At 42.2% G+C, this 20,701-nt stretch overlaps 1 protein-coding gene across 1 annotated transcript in view; it reads left to right on the top strand.

Annotated features, from left to right (window-relative positions):
* AGPS (alkylglycerone phosphate synthase) overlaps nucleotides 1-1,143 on the top strand; it is a 334,984-nt gene extending 333,841 nt beyond the window's left edge. Inside the window, exon 20 of the mRNA XM_073633833.1 lies at nucleotides 874-1,143. Within this exon, the coding sequence (XP_073489934.1) occupies nucleotides 874-995 (122 nt within the window). The 3' untranslated portion in view covers nucleotides 996-1,143. The remainder of the gene's footprint in view (nucleotides 1-873) is intronic.
* Nucleotides 1,144-20,701: the final 19,558 nt, after the last annotated feature.

Here is a 20,701-nt window from a genome sequence, read left to right as displayed (position 1 = left end):
TTTTGTTTTTTAACTTGGACGGTGTTTTAGTAGTTTGCTGTTAACGTCATGGAGGTAAGTTGCTACGCAGGTAAAAGCAGAATGAAACATGATTAATATAATTTTATAGTACACTTAGATGGTGGCGCCCCCCGTCCTGTTATTCTTAAAATAATTACCTTTTATGAAGCAGATATACACTCAAATTAAAAAAAAAGGGGGTAACTATAAGTAGTTTATGGTATAAAATGAGTATCTTGATCCTGTTCTAGTTTTGCCGGTTAACATTGTTTAGAACAATTAATTTAGTACTTTCTGGTCCCCAGCTGTTTAATGTACATAGATGTTTCAATAATGTTTCTGCACACTTGGCACTTAACACAGTAAAAGCTCAAAATGATATGTTGCTACTATGATCACTTTTCAGGTGCCTTGAAAATACACATGAGATTTTACTTTGAGTAAACAGTTTGACTTTTTCCTCCTCGGTGTGCATTTTTTTTTTTTTTTGCCTTTAATAGATCATTAGATTAAGATTTGAGTTCTTTGGAAATAAATGTAGTTACCATTTCATTATTTGCTAAGCAACCCATAATCCCTGCCTAAGCCTCATCTGCATTTTGCAGTTTGCAGAGAAAGCAGGCGATGGCTGAATGCAGGCTTCCTTTGGGAATACAGCGAATGTAATGAGCTTGATAGTCTGGTGGGCTCAATAAATCAAATAAAGGAAAACATTTCTCATTTCTGAATAAAAGCATTTATCACCCCGTGTTTATTCATTCATGGTCACAAGATTGATTGGCTGCTTGTATCATGGATATATACCAAAGCATTTATTTTTATTTATTTAATTTTTTTTTTCTGTTTTCTGTCCCCTCCCTCCCTCTCTTTCAGTGGGCAAGTTGAGGAAGCAATGGCTGAAGGACAGCATTTCAGATGTCGGAATCGGCATGCTCCGGTCGGTCAAGAATTACGTGGATCCCAACAACATCTTCGGCAACCGAAACCTTTTATAAATGCGGCTATCTGTATTTCCATTTTTGCGTCCAGATGTTTTAATACTGTACAGTTATCCCACTATAACAACACGGTCAGGACAGGCTTGACGAGGCAGAGCTGAAACATGTGATGAAGTGAGAGAGAGCGATAAAAACAAATTCTTTTCTTTGTCGATCAAATGTCCTTTTGTTCTGATAGATTGTTAAGGAGCAGTCTTCCTAATAATTGGGCTTGGCAGTCAGTATTAAGGGGGACAGCTGTGCTTTGCCGACTGCTCCTGACCCTCCAGACATATGTTACATTAACGTGCCCTCTCTTGTCGGGGTTTGAAAATTCACTTTGTCTCAGCCACGCTCTAACCTAAAATGCATAGCATGCTGCTTTTTATAGCAAAATGGCAATTTCTTAAACTAGTCAGGCAAGACGTTGATTTATCGGGATCGGTTTTTCAGGCCATGGCCAGCGCTAAGGGTAAACCGTTTACTTTCTAACCAATTCAGACTAACTCTGTTATGGTAAAATTAAAAGCCATCTGTATACCAGACAGAATTGTTGACTATTAAGATAATACATAAAGCGGCGGACTTTATTTAGGAAGTGTTTTGCTACAAGAATACAGATTATAATGAAATGGGCTGAGAAGTCATTCGCTTAAAATGAAATGCAGCTTTTCTTTCGTAACTCGGAGGTTCATTTTCCTGTCATCACACTCACTGCAAGTCCGAAAATAAGGAGTTTGAATATCCCTCATTGTGGGGTAATAGGTGGAGGCATACAAATTATTCCTTTCCAGCCCAGTAGTCAAGTGTGCATCCAGGGCCACTAGATTATCACATTTCTACCATTTATCTAGCTTGAATAAAGCAGAAATATTGCTCTATATTTAAGCTGTATCTGTGGTGCAAAGCAATGGTTTTGGATGCATAATTGGCTACAGAGACATGAGCATAGTTTTGCATGTCATTGCCTTATTTATTTATTTTTACATTTAAAGGGTAACTCCACCTTTCGCGGGAAAAAAATGGCAAATACAAAAAAAATAATATAGCATATACAATTGCTACACAAGTCCGATTGTAATTCGATGTTATTAAAAAGTACCTTTCATTTTCAATCTGCAGTGTTAATTTCTGTAATAAGGCAACCTGGAGGTGTTCTGTACACAGATGGTGTAGAACATCCCGCAGGATTGTCATTTCCTGCTTGTGCGATTGGCTTAATGATTTTCCCAGAAGTCTGCAGTAAGATGAAAGTCAAATTTTGAGCACACCTTGCAACAAAAATTTTATTTTTGGTGAGATATTCTGAAAGGGAAATCATGTCTAAAGGGATGCAGACTCTGCTACTTTCCTCATTAGAACCCTGCAAGTGCAGCAGCTGATTGCTAAATTATACAGTCACTCGCATTCCTTCACTTGGCACATTTTTTTCTCAACAAAAGTGGAGTTACTCTTTAGGGCATTGCTGCACTTTGAGTCTAAGTTCACATATGTGCAGGTGTGTACTTGCATGGGCACGGCAGCCTGTTCATTTGAATGGGCTGCTGTACCCATAGGAAATGCAGGGAAAAAGACACCAATCGTTTTTTTTAAATGCCCGACACAGAACCGCATGGTACAGCAACATGTGAAAATGCTTCCTATTTTGTAATGGCACCCCCCCCCCCCCCCCGTGCGTATGCTAGTCAGCGGCTCGTTTTGCCTGTGGGTTGGGAGCGTGTGCGATTTATGCACGCATTCCTGACCTGCACATATGTCAACATAGCCCATGATACTGGAAAGTGGGTCTGAAAGACATTCATTTATGTTGCTGATAGCAACCAATGAGGGTCTTCTCTTTTTTGTAACCAGAATTTTTATTTTCTAACTAGAATTTTAAATGTAGGCATTCTCTTTTACATATCTGATAAATAAGACCCAATATTTTCAATAACTCTCTGTAAAAGTGGCGATATTGATGAATGTGTCAAAATAAGATCTGTTTGTATTGTCACGGGCTAGTGAATACACCTAGGATTGCTCCTGCTTTTACACTGTTTTGTGACATGATGACAATGCATTGACGATGTTTATAATTTTACATTCAAAGTTTTTAATATAGGAGTTGCTACACTGATTGCAACAGATCTTGGTTCAATGCATACTACAGACAATTAAAACCTGCATGTTATTCCTTCTCCATAAAATGGGTGAAAATCTAAACGTTCGTCAGAAACAACGCTCTAACCCTCGTGTACACAGACCTTTACACTAGGACTATACCCCCAGCAATAAGGCTCACTATGTATATTACAATCAGACCATACAGTGGCTGAAAAATAACCTTTTATACTGTATCTATCCAAATTGTGTAATATGAAGACCTACCTAAATGATCAAATCAATTTACATCCAATCAGGCAGGCCTTTGTACTATGTACTTGTTGGAAGATCCAAAGGAGATTGTTTTATCAAATTGTAATGTGTTATGAACTTAAGGCCCCTTTCACACGAGCGGACCGATGGGGTCCACCTGTCAATTTTTTTTTTAGGTGGACTTAATTGTACCATCCATTGCCCTCTATAGAGCGGCGGATGTCAGTGGACATATGTCCGTTTACACCTGCCGACATCCGATCTGATCCTATCCATTAAAAACAGATGGATGGGGGATCCATCCGTCTGGCGAGTCTGATGATGGTTGAATGTAAACAGACAGGCTGTCCGTTTACATCTGACCACCCAAAGAGGAAAGCAGGCTTTCTGTGTCCACTCTGCATAAATGGACACGGAGCTGTCAATCCGCCGGATCAGTGGGAGTAGGAGATCCTCTGCTAAGCAAGTGGATCCATGGGTGGAGTCCGCCAGTGTGAGAGAGCCCTTAGATGGCCTAGATGTTGAAGGGAATCTGTTACAAATCTAGATTTAGATGATGGAATTTTACATTCTTCAACTTGCAAGCCTCATGCTATTCCTGAGATCAGGGACGTACCTAGAGCATTTGGCATCCAGGGCGGATCCTATATCTGGCACCCCCCCCCTCACTGATCATGCCTGTACGCGCTTGGCCCCCTCGTACCTGTATGGGCTCGGCCCCCTCGTACCTGTATGGGCTCGGCCCCCTCGTACCTGTAGGGGCTCGGCCCCCTCGTACCTGTAGGGGCTCGGCCCCCTCGTACCTGTAGGGGCTCGGCCCCCTCGTACCTGTAGGGGCTCGGCCCCCTCGTACCTGTACGGGCTCGGCCCCCTCGTACCTGTACGGGCTCGGCCCCCTCGTACCTGTACGGGCTCGGCCCCCTCGTACCTGTACGGGCTCGGCCCCCTCGTACCTGTACGGGCTCGGCCCCCTCGTACCTGTACGCTCTTGACCCCCCTCGTACCTGTACGCCCTTGACCCCCCTCGTACCTGTACGCCCTTGACCCCCCTCGTACCTGTACGCCCTTGACCCCCCTCGTACCTGTACGCCCTTGACCCCCCTCGTACCTGTACGCCCTTGACCCCCCTCGTACCTGTACGCCCTTGACCCCCCCTCGTACCTGTACGCCCTTGACCCCCCCTCGTACCTGTACGCCCTTGACCCCCCCGTACCTGTACGCCCTTGACCCCCCCCCGTACCTGTACGCCCTTGACCCCCCTCGTACCTGTACGCCCTTGACCCCCCTCGTACCTGTACGCCCTTGACCCCCCTCGTACCTGTACGCCCTTGACCCCCCTCGTACCTGTACGCCCTTGACCCCCCTCGTACCTGTACGCCCTTGACCCCCCTCGTACCTGTACGCCCTTGACCCCCCTCGTACCTGTACGCCCTTGACCCCCCCTCGTACCTGTACGCCCTTGACCCCCCTCGTACCTGTACGCCCTTGACCCCCCCTCGTACCTGTACGCCCTTGACCCCCCCTCGTACCTGTACACCCTTAGCCCCTCTTGTACTTGTGCGCGCTCAGCCCCCTTGTACCTGTGCTCGCTCGGCCCCCTCATACCTGCGCGCGCTCAGCTCCCCCCCTCACAACTGTACATACTCAGCTGGCCACCACACACACACATCTGTAAACACACACAACATGAAGCAGCCAGAGCAGAGGTGGCAGTATAGAGCCCGATGTGAGCTTAGTGACACTGAACAACAGACGCTGCACACTCGCACGAACACAGAGAGCCAGCACAGCTACAGAACACCTCCTGCACCCGCCACTGCCTTGTCCCGGCTCTGATAGCTGGTCTGAAACACAACACCCCCCCACCCCCCCCCCCCGCCAATGTGTGGAACCCGGTGCAGTGAAGTTAGAAGGCACAGACACACATTGAACAATAAGCTTACATAAAAAAAGTTGTAGCAGGTTTTGAAGCACTTTTAGTCATAAAAAAAAGAGAAACTTGGGGGCTTAGTGATAGCATAGCACAGGCCCTGGAAATAAAAACAAATGTGGGGGGTGGAAGATCACCAGAGATGCTCTGCTGCAAACGTTCGTGTGGAGGCATTAAAGCTGAACTGTAGATAAGCAGTTAGGTACAGTCATGGGGAGGATCTATATGTATACAGTACATATGCACACATTGTTTTCAGAAAGTCTGCCAGATAACAACACCAGATCCTTTAACACTATGTACCAGCACACAGCCCACCCTGCTTATTTTTAAGAGAAGGAGTAGCGGGGCACTAATGACTCCAGTAGGATCTAATTGACTCCCAGTGTTGCTTCTTTCTTCACCCCTTCTGAGCCCTGCGTTTGCAGTGGATTGCAGGAAGCTTAAAAAACATTTTTTTTTTATAAGTCCAGGTAATGATTTTACATGTTGTTTAGTTTCAGGTGCACACACACCAAGTTCCCCATTCTGACACCTGTGTGCACAGAGCCCTAATAAAAATGTTTATAGAGGATCTGGATATAAAATGATCCTGTTCTAGAACAGCGGAGGATTTAGGTCATGACAGAAGAGCTACGTGGAGAGAAATGGGTTAGCTGTTTTCAGGATGCTCTCAATACATCTCCTCCCTTTATAATCCACTGCCTGGCACTTGGGCAGCCTTCTGTACTGTTCAGTGGTACAGGGTTTTCATAATGTGTGGCTAGGATGCACAAAACGGCTGGTCCTCATTTCCTTGTCAGAGGGTGGCAGCTGCTCTGTGCTGGAGCATCCCTACCGAGACAACAAAGTCTGATTCTTGGAAGTGTCTGCAGAAACAGCTGTTCACTCTGCCTCCTAGTAGACTGTCTCCCGGGAGAGCAAACACATTAACACCATCATGCTTTAAAGCAGAACTCCAGTCGGTACAAAATCACCAGTAAGTTTGCATAACCTGTTATCTGAATCTTCTCTTATATATTTGATTTAAGTTGAACTGCAGCAGTCCTGGCACATTGACGTTATCTCTGCAGATTAGCTCTGCCAATCTTGCACATCTGCTTATGTTAATTGGGAGTTCCCCTTTAGAAAAAAAAGTCTCACTGTTTGATATTTTCATGATCCATTCCAGTAACATTGAATATTTAAGAGGGACTGCAGACAAAACCTAAAGAAAAGAAAAACTATTTGCGGCTGTCTGTTTTTTAGCTTAGGTTGTACTATTGGAAAAAGTAAAATGCATCTAATAAATAAAATTTAAAAAAATCCCACTAACATGCTCGATACCCCCCCATCCCCATGTGCTTTAATAAGTAACATTGTTAGAGACCCTTCCACCGACTTTTTGAAAAATTGCAGGTAACAGCACATCAAAATCAAGTGTTTTAAATGCATACTTGCAGTGTTTTCATTCCTTAAATTATATTTTCTTCTTTTGCAATGTGCCTTGCTAGAAAATGAGTGTGCTTGAAAATTTGACTACTCCAGGAAGTTTTTTGATTCCCTAGCACAGCTCCCTGCCTCTTTGCACGTCATCGCCCTCTGCTCTTTTAGGTGTGTCTAATTACTGTCTGTGATGGGCCAACTCCTCTACCGTTCCTTTTGCTCCCCTACACAACCTTTATTATAGTTGCCAGAAGAGGAGTAAAAGGAAATGCTATAGACGGAGTGTACTTGGAATGATGGCTTTGAGACTGCTGACATCACACCAAAGTGGGGGGGATTTTGGATGTCTACACAAGGGGCTTTTACAGATAAATATTGTGCCTAAAATAAGTTGAATGCACATATAATCTTATGGGAAGGTGGTTGTTAAAATGAATGGTCTGATGACAGGGTCTTTGTAAGCTGTGAGGGGCCTTCTGCTCAGGTATTGCTGCAGCTCACATGAAAATACTGTGCACTCAACCTGAGATTGTCATTTTACCAGTAAAAGTTGCCCTGATAGTAGTTCTTCTGCTCAGTGTCACTTGCCTGGTGACATCCCAGAAAAAGGGCACCGTGCAGTGTACCTGTGGTTTTCTGTTAACTGTGCTCTTCCATAGACTTCTATTTAATCAAGCGTGTTTGGTATGTTTTTTAAAAGCACACCAAAGATGCAGCATGCAGAAATTTTGGTCCACATTTAGAAAACACACTAAAAACCTCCTAACAGAAGTCTATGGAAAAGTACGAATAACCCACATGAAAATCATGGGTACCTTGTGCTGCACCCGTGCTGCAGCCAAACCACTGCATGGCAGTGTGAAAGCGCCTAATCTGATGACCAGCTGCAAAATGTTTATAGACGCATGGTTAAGCCAATGCTAAACTTTATTAGATGCAAGTCATTTCAGCTAATTTCTTTTTAATAATCATCTTTTATACGTTGTATACCTTTTCTCAGTGTTGGTGTACTACTATCTGCCCTATTGCCATACCCTTATGATAGACTCTCACAAGTAAGCCTGTTCTCAACATCAAAGTCCTGCTCTGAATAATGATATCTAAACAGGTCACCTATTTACGGTCCCTCTTAGTGGAGCAGAAGTTTAGTCTATAAAAGCATATATAGTGATACACTGCAGATGTTTTTATTGTACAGCTGAAAATGTGATACTGCAAGTAAACTTGCCTAATGGCACATGTGCATCCATGTTATCCCATTTCCACATTGCTGCTGTCTGTTGAACAGCTGGAAAATGAACACACTTATGAAGAAACTTGGTCTTGTTGCTATGCCGCCATCTTTTTATGAGAACTTCATTTACAGCATTGTGACATTTTCAGCTCTCGGCTAAACAGTGCAGCACATATAACTGAAATAAGAAGGTAAAAATATGTCAGCTGTTGTAGGAAGCAGGGAACGCTACAGCTGCCATCCTTCCATAACATCATACATAGATTTGTAGCACACTACATTGCTGCTCCAGGTGGGTTCCCTAGCCCAGCTCGTATGCGGAACAATATGAAAGAGGAGAAATCTGGATGGCTACACAACAACGATCCGCTTTTATTAAACTATTAAGACCAAAATGACAGGTGGTACAGTTAAAAACTGACAGGTAAACGCATTTCAGGCTAAAATCAGCACTTATTCACGAATAAGGGGCTGATTTTAGCCTGAAACGCATTCACCTGTTAGTCCTTTACTGTACCTATACCATCTGTCATTTTGATCTTAATGGTATAATAAAAGTGGACCATGGTGAGAATCCCTCTGGATTTTTCTTGTTCCGTGGCATACATACCTTTTTTTTTTTTTTTTTTAGTAAGATCATGTACCTTGTACCCTTAGTCTAGCCGTACACGTAGCCCACAGGCTGAACAAGAGAAATCTAAAAGATTCCTCCATCCATGCCCTGCGTAGTGGATGAAGGAATCTCCCCTGCTGCCTACTGTATACCGACAGCCAACACCCATGACGGTAAGAATACCCAAACAGTGAATGCATCTGTTTGGATGCAGTCACTGTTCATATGGCAATTTTCCACCCAGTCTCTTCAACAAAAATCCACTTTTGTGAACCTGGGTGGTGCCAACAAGGCCACCCCCAGCTTTCATTTTGGACAATTCAAGAGGCATCTGCTGAAATTTATGGCAGACTTTAGAATGGCAAAGAGCTCAGGTGAGTTCAGATCCTTGTCTGAATCCACGTGAGTGAGCCCGCCAGGAAGTTATCACTGTACTAGGCCAATCCTAAGTGGCCAAGACATTATTCATTCCGCAGCCACATGTATACATGCAGATGCTGGGCAGGGAATGCCCTGGCTGCTGATTGGCCCAGTACAGGCGACCGCTTCCAGCTGGGTTTGGACTAGGATGTGAACTCGCCTAAGCTCATCGCTATCCAGGACTGTTTTTAAATAAGCAGATATCTGCCATCCTAGGAGGTTGTTGGTGAGAGCTCAACTGTTCCTTTTCTGTCTTGGATCTGAACTGCGGTTATTAGACCCTAGACCTAGAGCAAAAGGAGAGAACTGAGAAGGTGTCAGTAACCTTGTAATGCAGTTCCCAAAGACAGGCCAGCATATTGACTTATCTGCAATGCTCTTTCTTTCCTCATCCCCTTTACTCTGCTGTGCTAAGATACTAGGGAGTTTCTTCTTCCTCCATAGCTGAGCTGTGATATTGGGGTGCATTATCTGCTCTCGTACAAAAGGTAATCTTGGCACCATGAATTTGTTTTTTTGCTTACAGAGGGCCTACTCCCATTATGGACCAGTCTGTTTTTTACACCTAAAAGAGTTTTCATAATTTAACATGATTGCCAACCCTGTCCTCCCATAACGCAGAGGAATGAATGGAGATTTCTTTCCCACAGCCAGAACAGTTGGGGCAAGAACAGTCAGCGTCAAAAACCATGCAGCTATTTAGGAGTAGATCGCACTTCACCACACCATGTGATTGGAAAAGGAATGCCTATTCAATGTTCTGCTAAGCTGATGTAGACCAGCAGTAGGAGACAAGCAGTGATGCCTAACCTAGTGCATGTCTGGCAGATCAGAGCATTTCCCATTTACAGACATGGTGGAGCAATCATCAGTTCAGAAAGATAATTCAACTGGTTTCTAGTTAAAATATTTACGGATATGATAATCTTTTGAATGGCTGACCTGTAGTGAAGTGAATAGTAAAGGACCACTTACACTGGTTAGCAGGCACCATACTACCTTCAGTTTGCTATAGAACACCTGGGAATCCTTTAAACCTGCGGTGCTTTATAATGAAAATACTGTCTCTTTCCCTCCTCATTGTAATGAGAAGGCTTACTACCAAATCAGTAAGGTGCAGGTTATGGCTCGAAACTAGGAACCAGGAATCTTGTTATTGTGTTTTAAAAAAAGCCCAGATCTTGAGAAACAAAGGTTATAGGTATCTGCCATCCAGTGGCTATGGCCTTTACCTATTTGTTTTCACTCACAGCTTTGAATTGTTCCAGATGACCGATAAAACTGGACCATATGCCTCGATGTTCATATCAATAGTGAACTTAAATATGCCTTCTGAGAACGCGAGCTAGAAGGCACAAATGCTCGCTCTTCCATTGGCGTTATAGACCGGATGGCTTTCTATTTGTAATAATGGGATACTTGCCTTTAACCCCTTCACTACTGCAGCACCTTTATCAAGCAGTGAACTGGTTAAAATTCTAATCTAGCCATATAACTTTTTTTGTACAGAAATGCTAACATCTTCATATTGTCTGTTCAGTACAGAATTTATGACATAAAATTAATGTTTTCACCCAAGCGGCCTTGTTGTCTTCATTTTATTAGTCGTTTATGCTGGAATGAAAGCTTTATAGTTCTTACTTTATTATACTTATTTTTTATTGTTTTTGACTCCATGTAAATAACACCAAGGCTCAAGGTTAGCAGTGCATAGTTTGAAATTGTCAAATGTTTACATATTATTAGGGACATTGTGCATAGTGATGTAATATTTCCTGGTTATAAAGTGTCAGGTTCTAAAATAAGTATTTAAATAGAATAATAGTAATAGTTTATGAAAATGACGTATCTTTGTGTATTGTACCAGAAGGCTTGTGTCATAAAGACTTCAGTGTAGACTTTGTTTTCTTACCCATATTTTAAAAAGAACGGAATTAAAGTTGACCTCCCAGGACACGAAAAAGTCCTCTCTTGCAGTTGGGCTGCGCCCACACTTCAAGATTTATCCGCTCTTTTACATCTAGGGGACTTGGTAAAGCACTTTTTTTCTTATTTGCCTGATCCTCCACTCCTGTAGGCTTCTTTGCGCTGCTAAACCAGTTTCCACAGCCTCTTCTCCTCTATTCTCTGGCCATCTAAGTTCCTCCTACTCTATTGAGACAGGAATCGTAGCCCTGCACTGGACTTGAGGATGCCGAGGAACAGGCCACTGCCAAAACACTGTCTGCCAAGGAAGTGAAGGTTCTGATAAGTTTAAGTGCATTTCAGTTCCCTAGACAGAATTGAACAGTTGACCCTTTGTAGTGTGGTTGAAGCCCCACTGCAAGGGGATAATATTTAGATATCCTGGAGTTTGCCTTTAAAGTCACAGAAAGCATTAGCAGTACACTCCTGTCACACATGAACAGTTTGCATCTGAACAATTTTTATCCTTGTTGCCCATCTAGTTACTCTATAGTTGTCGATGCTCTTCCTGTATGTGAATTTGTCAATATGCAAACCAGTGTGTTCCATTGTTCATCTCATCCAACTACAGCTTTTTTTTACACTTGTTGGAGCATGAGAGGGAGGTTGCACAGAATTGATAAAGATCTTGTGATTCCGGCTAGTGAATTTTCCATTGAATCTGTGTTCATGGAAATAAAGTGTAAACCCAGGAACAAAAAAGCTTACGAGCCCTTAGATGTGGTGACTGCTAGGGGAGAAAACGATTTATATACTGTACTGTATGGAGGAGCAGTGTTGTCACCATAGCATAGGCTACTCATCCATTATTTGGACTATAGAATACCTCCCTCTTTCCATTACTCCATAACGTGGAGGGGGTGTTCTGTATTCTGTAGAGGAGAACTGGGCAGGGCTGATTACATTGCTTGAGAGTTCACTGCGGCACAGGTACAGTACATGTAAGTAGGAGCTCACTGAACTGTTGGCAACAACCTAATAAACATTTTTAGTGAAAAGGAGGCAAAATGAGGAGAAACATGCGTGTACTGCAGATGTACTATTTTTTTTTTTTTTTTTTTTTTTTTTGCAATATCCACCTATTTGCACAGACCCCTCTCCCAATGCAAGAAATAGTGCAAAAAAAAAAAAAAAAACGGCGTAAACAAAAGTTAAATAATATACTTAAAGTATAACTAAAGGCAAAACTTTTTTGTTTTCGTTTTGGATGGAGTGGAGAGAGATTAAAATGTTTGACAGTTTTTATTGCTGTCTGTACCCCCATTAGGGAGATGCACCCTCTCTATTTGTCCTGTTTACCATTATCATTGAAAGCAAAAGAAAACTACAAATTTTGGGTTGTCCCCAGAAAAGTAATAGAGGGGAAATCTTCCAAAGGGGACACTAGTTCTGGTGACCTGGGGGTCTCTGAGAGATTCCCTTAATTTGCTGGGATTTTCTCTTACTTCCTGGTTTGGCTATTGGACAGGAAGTGAAGTGAAATCTCCACCATGGGGCAAAGAGCAAAAATAAATCCTACAGGGGTTATGACCCTCCCTTACTCTATCCAAAATGAAAAAAAACTTTGCCTATAGTTTTACTTTTAAAGGGATTGTAAAGGCTTGTTTAAAAAAAAAATAAATAAACATATTATACTTACTTTCTCTGTACAGTGGATTTGCACTGAGCAGCCCGGATCCTCCTCTGCTCGGGTCCCTCTTTGCTGCTCCTGGCCCCTCCCTCCTATCGAGTGCCCCCACAGACAGCAGCTTCCTATGGGGACACTGGAGCCAAGTCACAGCTCCATGTGTCCATTCGGACACGGAGCCCGACCCTGCCCCTCTCTCCCCTGATTGGCTGACTGACTTTGATTGACAGCCACGGGAGCCAATGGCGCCACTGCTGTGTGTCAGCCAGTCAGGAGGAGTGTCCTGGACAGCTTAGACATTCAAGAACATCGTAGGAGAGAGATGGGGCTCAGGTAAGTAATTAGGAGGTGCTGGGGAGGCTGCTACACAAAAGTTTTTTCATCTTAATGCATAGAATGCATTAAGATAAAAACCTTCTGCCTTTACAACTCCTAACTTATTCATGCCCACAGCTGAAGTCTCTGTCCTTCCAGTGAGATTTAGGGGAATACTGAGTAGCCCAGATCTTGTAAAAGATGCTTCTGCACTGTGCTGGAGTGTCATATCACAAGATTTGGGCTACTTGCCATTTTTGGTGATGGTGGTGATGTCACCCCCCTGCAGTGAGGAAGGTAAGTACATCAACAAATTTTTACTATCCTTTTTTGTTAAGGAAATGTGTGAACTTGCTAAGGTCTGCTTTAAGTACATTTCAAATTCAAGCTAAATTGAGAGTGATTTTCAACTTCAACGGTTTCCTGCATACCTCTAACTGTACACAGAACAGATTTTCCTTTTTGTGTCTGGATTTGCTTTTTAAAGTGACCCTGTCACCCCTGGGTCACTTGTACTCAAAGAACAGGCCCTATAATTACTTTTCCATTGGCCCGTGTGGTGAAACACTATCACCTCCCTTGGCTACAGTCTTGGTGTGTTATGCCTGCTCCTCACTACACGCTCTGGTTCTTCCTGCAGACTTCTATATCATTACAGGGTGTGCAAGCCAATAATGAGAGGGTGGTTATAGAAGCAGTAGCACAATTTGAAGTGTACTAAATAAAAAAAAATCAGGACATTAAATTAATCTTAAAAAAAAAAAAATAATAATAATAAAAAAAAATAATATATAAATGGGATGGCATTGCTGCCTTCTTTGAAAATTATGGTAACTTAGCTGTCAGGCTGATCCTTTACCTTCAGTTCTTTCTGACTTCCTGACCTGATAAGTATGCAGCAAATTAAGTCAGAAGATACAACTCCTAAACTTAAAACTTGTTCCGGTTCAGTGATTTAGGAAGCGTTGAAGTGAATTGATGAGCGTGATGGCCAGATGCCGTTTTATGGAAATCAGCCATGGTAGTTTATATATTTTTTCTATGACGGGAAAAAATACCAGGGCTTTCAGTTGACGCAATCAGGTTATATGACAGTATTTCTATTCCAATACCATTGCTAAGTGGAGCAATATATGATTAAAAATTGAAACTGCACTTAGATAAAATAAAATCATATAAAATTCTCAATTTTTTAATGATAGAAGCAGCGACTCTGCTGTGAGATGTCTAACGCAGAGCAAGTTCAAATAGAAAGTCTGTTAGATGTCACGTATGATGAAACGAGTAGGGCAGAATGAGGTTTTGACGTCATCGAGTGTCCCCGGAAGTGCGGGTTGATTTTGCAGTATGCCCAGGAATCTTAATAAGCTAAACCTTTTCATTGATGTAAGTACAAGCTTTACTATTTAATAAATAATGAAGATAAATGGGAAAACTCTGGACAGCCGCACTCAAAAGAACGAATTCTTGCCTTTTTGAAAAATTGGGATCACACTGTACAAGCCACAGCAAAGTGATACAGACAGGAGCTGACGCGTTTCACACTACGAAGAGTGCTTACTCATAGCGGCTGTCCAGAGTTTTCCCGTTTTTATCTTCATTGGCTATACGCATTAGCCAGCACCTGGGGCTCTTCAATTCCGGAGAAGAAGTCTTTTCAGTTGACCGACCTGAAGCGGTGGTATTTCCTTACTATTTAATAAAGTTTAATTAACCATTTTTACACTATGTGGAGCTTCTTCTTTTATTCCTGTGATAACTCCATGGAGATGATGCTGAGATGACAATTACAGCCTTAACCTCTGTCCTCCTAATGAACATCTTTGAGAAATACCCTGGCTTGGGTTGTTTGGCCACAGGCTCAGTTGACCTCTCTTTGATTAGAGGGTCCTATTAAGTCAGTAAGCCTGCACTCTTTATTTAGTTGGTGGTGTCACGGCTTAAAGGCTGCAATAGTGGTGTTGGAGGTTCGCTGCTTTTGAATATTCACCAAGAGAATGCAATTCTGCACTCTCACTTTGCACACTTTTATCTTTTCTGCATTTGGACTTCACTTTGTATGGTTATCCCTAAATAGGGAAAATCTGTATGTAAAGTGGAGTAGTGACACATAGGATGTATTAGGCCTTTTTATTTTGAATGCTTCTGAACGCAGTGTTATTTCAGTCATGTATCCATGTACATTGTGGCATTTGAATTCATAATTTAAAGCAGCATTCAGGGGCATAAAAAAATGACCAACAACTGCATTCAGAAAGGAGATAACTAAAATGCTTTATGTACATAAACGCACACTAATGCATGTAAATTCAATATAGTGGTTAAAATTTAAAGATGTGCTTGACAAAAAAAATTTCAATTCAGATTCATTCGTTAAGTCAATCATTTTGTTTTGTCATATTCTTTGTTAGAATTATTCATTTTCGGAATTTATTTTCGTATATTCAGATTCAGTTATGTCGGAAGATTTGGATTCATTCCTTATGTTTAAAGTGCAGCTTTGGATTGCAACCTTGATACCTTGCGACTTGCTTGCAACTTTGGCTTTGTCCAATTGTAACAAGCGTGTGACACATATTAAAAGCCACTGAAGTCGCAAACAAATGGAATACTTTTGTTTTCATTATAATTTATTTTCGATTCTTTGAAATTTGTTGCTATTGTGATTTGGATACATCTGAATCGGGAAAATATTGTCCGAATTTAGATTTGTAATGAAACAAATCACACATGTCTCGTTAGAATAAATTCTTATTCTAGGCAATAAAATGAGTTTACGTACATACACTTCTAAACACCATACGCCTTTTGCAATTATGTGCCAAAACCCGCATTTTTTATATTGGACTTTTCTGCCAGCTCCTTGCAGAAAGATTCAGTGTAGATAGTATTTAAATATGCCTGTATGCATGAAACCTTACACTTCTCTATGTGCACTCTGAAGGAACATAGTACTAAAGTCAATTGTCACAGTATCACATTTTAACACTGGCTTATTCCATTAATATTACTATTAGATCTATAGCTAAAGAAGTTGCTAAAGCTTCAGCAACTTTGTAGCACATCCACTATTAAGTTCTCCTTAAACAGCATTGCTGTGGCCAAAGCTAATCGGTATCATAGCTTGTCCTCTCTCTTGACATATGCAAAGGTTTATCCTAATTTCCTGTTGCAGTTGGGGGAAAAAAATAAATCCTCCCTCTACTGCACATGGTCTCCTCATTCACCAGCACAGATGTTCCCGGAGAGTTGTTCATGCTGACCATTCGCCTCTGGCTGTAAGTGGCCTTGAGCTGTAAATCTGTCTTCAGTCCAGGCTGTATAAACAAGAACTCCAGAGCCCTGCGCTCTGATCAGTGGCTTCCATGTGTTACTACTGGCAGAAAGGTCAACTCACGACCCTTCATATTTGACAACACATTTGTTCACAGACCTACATAGAAGTTCCTTGGCCTTCATTTTGGTAATGACATTTAATTAATACCATACTTATTAGCTGTCTTGGTGTTGGATTTTTGTGGTTGGTGGGGGGGCCTGAATAATTCATAATTCTCAAACTAATAATATTTGATAGCGTGCCTACAGAAATAAGACCGCACAAGTACAAGCCAGGGAAAATGACATATTACAGTGATGACTGTGATTTAAACGTCCATCTTTTATGTAATTTTTTTTTAAAGGCTAAGGTCTTGATTTCCCTGTCCAATCAGATAACACATTGCATTCATTGAGGAAATGCAAACTGTTCTCTGAATGGTACCCGTGCTGAGCGAGCGATCTCCCTTGTTCACTTAGCAGCGGTGCAGCCAATCCGCAGGAGACCGGAAGTTAGCAGCTATCTGTAGTGGCAATGACTACTACAGTGATTTCAAGCTTCCCCACTGATCGGCCAGGTGTGGCATATACATACTTCGGCTCCAAAATTCAACAGCAGAGGGCAGAATCAGCTGTGGAAAGACCGCGCAGGACTCCATGGGCTGATAAGAACCTGTTTCTTAAGTCACCAGCTACAGTATATGTAGCTGCTGACTCTTTTTTTAAAAAATATTGGATGAAGATGATCTTTAACAATTAAGGACCAGCCGCCGAGGTCGTACTGCAGCAGGTTGCCTCTCCTATGCGAATCGCCGTCATTGTACATTGGCCACTTTAAGACGCCGGAGCCGATGTGCATGGCTGGTGGCAGCGATGTCCGCCTGCCATCCACGATCGCTCCTGAGAGAGACAGACCGGGGATCTGTCAATGCAAACAGACAGATCCCCTTTCTGTCAGGGGAGTATAGACAGATCTGCTGTTCCTAGTAATTAGGAACAGCGATCTCTCTCCTCCCCTAGTCAGTACACTGCCCCCACAGTTAGAAACACCTCCCTAGGGAACACTTAACCCCTTGATCGCCCCCGTTAACCCCCTTCCCTGCCAGTGACATTTATACAGTAATCAGTAGCTATTTGTTAGCACTGATCGCTGTATAAATGTCAATGGTCCCAAAAAAGTGTCCGATCTGTCCGCCACAATGTCAAAGTCCTGCTAAAAATCGCTGCTCACTATCATTACTAGTAAAAAAAAATAATAATAATATTAAGAATGCCATAAATCTATCCCCTATTTTGTAGACTCTCAATTTTGCGCAAACCAATCGCTTATTGCAATTTTTTAATTTTTTTTACCAAAAATATGTAGACGAATACATATCGACCTAAACTGATGAAGAAATTCGTTTTTTATATACATTTTTTTTTTTTTGGATATTTATTAAAGCAAAAAGTAATAAAATTTTTTTTTTTTTTCAATATTGTCGGTCTTTTTTTTTTTTTTTTTTTTTAAGCGCTAATAAAATAAAAACCCGCAGAGGTGATTAAATACCACCAGGCCCTACAGCGCTAAATATAGCGCCTACAAAGCTCCCTGAAAGAGCCGCTCCTGTCTCTTCAGTGTGAAAGCCCGAGGGCTTTCACACTGGAACGGTGCGCTGACAGGACAGTAAAAAAAGTCCTGCTAGAAGCATCTTTGAAGTGGTGAAGGAGCGGTGTGTATACCGCTCCTCCACCGCTCCTGCCCATTGAAATCAATGGGCAGCGCGGCTATACCGCCGGCAAAGCGCTGCTGCAGCAGCGTTTTGCGGGTGATTTTAACCCTTTTTTAGCCGCTAGCGCACCTCCGCAAATACGACGGTAAACCCCCGATAAAAATAGCGCCGCTTTACTGCCGACGCCGCCCCCGCCCCAGTGTGAAAGGGGCCTAAAGGGGTTGTAAAGTCAGAAGGTTTTTTTTATCTTAATGCATTAGGATAAAAAGCCTTCTGTGTGCAGCAGCCCCCCCTTATACTAACCTGAACCCCATCTTTGTCCAGCAATGTTCACAGAAGTCTCGGCCATTTGAGACTCTTCCTCCTGATTGGCTAAGACACAGCAGCTGCGCCATTGGCTCCCGCTGCTGTCAAAGTCGGTTGGCCAATCAGGGGAGGGAGAGAGAGGCCAGGCCACAGCTCTGTGTCTGAATGGACACAGGGAGCGGTTACTCAGCTCGGGTGGTCCCATAGCAAGCTACTTGCTGTGGGGCACTTAACAGGATTTAGGGGCCAGGAGCGCTGAAGAGGGACCCGAGAAGAGGAGGATCCATGCTGCTCTGTGCAAATCCACTGCAATGGTGCAGGTAAGTATAACATGTTTGTTATTTTTATTGAAAAACTAACGAGACTCTACAATCACTTTAATGCATTAAGTAGTGAAAAAAAACTGCCTTTACAACCACTTTTAGCTAAGTGAAAATTCACTTATCAAAGTGTATATGATATTCTCCTTTAATAAATTGGGGCTTTGTGTCACTGCCCTAGAAATTCAGATTAAGGTAAAATCTGTGAACCAAACCGTTTTGCTATTGAATCAAGATAGCAGCCAAGCAACTAGCATTTTCAGGAGAGGTCAGAAATGGTAGCTTCCATGTACTCTCAGTACTCGTTTTCTTTTTTTGGACCTTCTCTGACACACTTGCAGGTGAACATAGGCCTTGGGACCAGGTGTCTTTAGTTATGCCACTGCAGAAGCATTTATGCAAACATTGAATGATTTAGGTTGGACAGTGTCATCCCTCTAATAGACATCTGAATAATTAATTGAGGAAAACGAAGGATTATTGTAAAATACAAGCCAGCAACTACATTGTTGTGTAAACATCTTGTTTGTATTTCTTTGAAATAATACCAGAAACATTAGTAAAACAAATACTAATTATATCATCTTGCTCAGCAGTTGGCCTGCAGAAATCCAGCATTAATGTAGAAGTGAATACTAATTAATTTGACATGCTGCGTGTGATGCCATGAATCAGCAGAGGGAGTGAGCAGCGGATTCTCATTTCTCTATTGTTTGGTACACTGATCCTGGGGTGCTAACTTCTGCAACATAATTCACCATTAACTTTAAGAAAAATAAAAGTAGGCAGAATCAAGATTGATACACTACACAAACCATGGAAAAACGGCACACGCAGTGTACTATTCAGAATACAAACATAAACAAATTATTTTTAAAGGGATCAGTTCTCCAATTTAGTAATATGATCCAAACCCCTGTGGTGTGCACTAACTCAACACAGCCAATCAGAATTCAGTTGTCAGTCTGTCTACCTAAGCTCCATAAAAAGGATGGGCTGGTTTGCAGGACCCCAATTAAAACATTTCCCCAACTGCAAACCATCCCTTTCTTGTGCATCAACCATCTCTTATTTTGTGCATTGGTGGGTGACCAGAGTGCTTGGGCCTGCGTCCACCTCAATCTGGTGGTGTCCTAACCATTGTCTGCCAATAAACTCCCTTTCTTTCAGATAGAAAGTGAAAGGTGATATTTTGAGTACACATACAGAGTAGCAGTGTCCCCTTTGGTCTATGGAGAATTACGGAGATGTTTTTCTGTAGGGGTGTCTTCATACAGGTGTTTGCCAGCACACCATGGATCAACAAGGAAGCATTCAAGCAAATTGTTTAATGCATGATCACATCAAAAGGGTAGTGCAACGTTTCGGAGTCACGTAGGACCCCTTTGTCGGGCATGTGATAAATGTGAAATTACAGTGACAGGTTTTTAAATAGTCATCAACCAATCAGGAAAGCAAGAAAAAGTGATTCACCACCCCTCGTTTTTCTTGCTTTCCTTTAGTTGATGACTATTTAAATATCACACGCCTGATGAAGGGGCCCTACGTGACTCCGAAATCTTGCACTACCGTTGATGTGATGTGATCATGCATTAAACAATTCGCTTGGACGCTTCCTTGTTTATCCATGGTATACTGGCAAACATTTTCCTTGTGACTTCTGAACCAGTTCCCAGCTGGTTGTTGCTACAGCACCCAATTCCTTGAGAGCTTTTCCAGGAACGTGTACAATGGGAATATGGAGTACTCTTCATACAGGTGGTCCCTCAATACAGTCCATCAGTATTTTGTCTGAGAACCACAAGATATAAATAAAGACAGAAGAACAGAACATATGGGGGTGGAATCCCTGCTGTATTGGAAAACTCCTGAAAATAGTTACTAAGAGGTCTAGGACAGCACAACAGGAGAGAATTTACCAGATTAGGGAGGGAAAATGACCTTGACATTTATCCCAAGAGAAGATCAAGACAATCGTTTCGGAAGAAAGTAAAGTAGCTTCACCATGCTTCACACAGGCGTGTTTTACCTGAGGGATAGATAAGATTCTAGTAAAATGGATGGCTCTTACTCATGGCTTTGTACTCCTTTTTGATAGCAATTTTGTGGAGGGATACTCAATGGCCTTTTCCATTGCCAGCATGCAGGATAAAGTGCTTCTGATTTTCTAAAGTTAATTGTGTGTTC

Source organism: Aquarana catesbeiana, linkage group LG06 (assembly GCF_042186555.1).
Source record: "Aquarana catesbeiana isolate 2022-GZ linkage group LG06, ASM4218655v1, whole genome shotgun sequence".
NCBI classification, from domain to species: Eukaryota; Metazoa; Chordata; class Amphibia; order Anura; family Ranidae; genus Aquarana; species Aquarana catesbeiana.
This window is presented reverse-complemented; position numbering and strand designations above follow the sequence as displayed.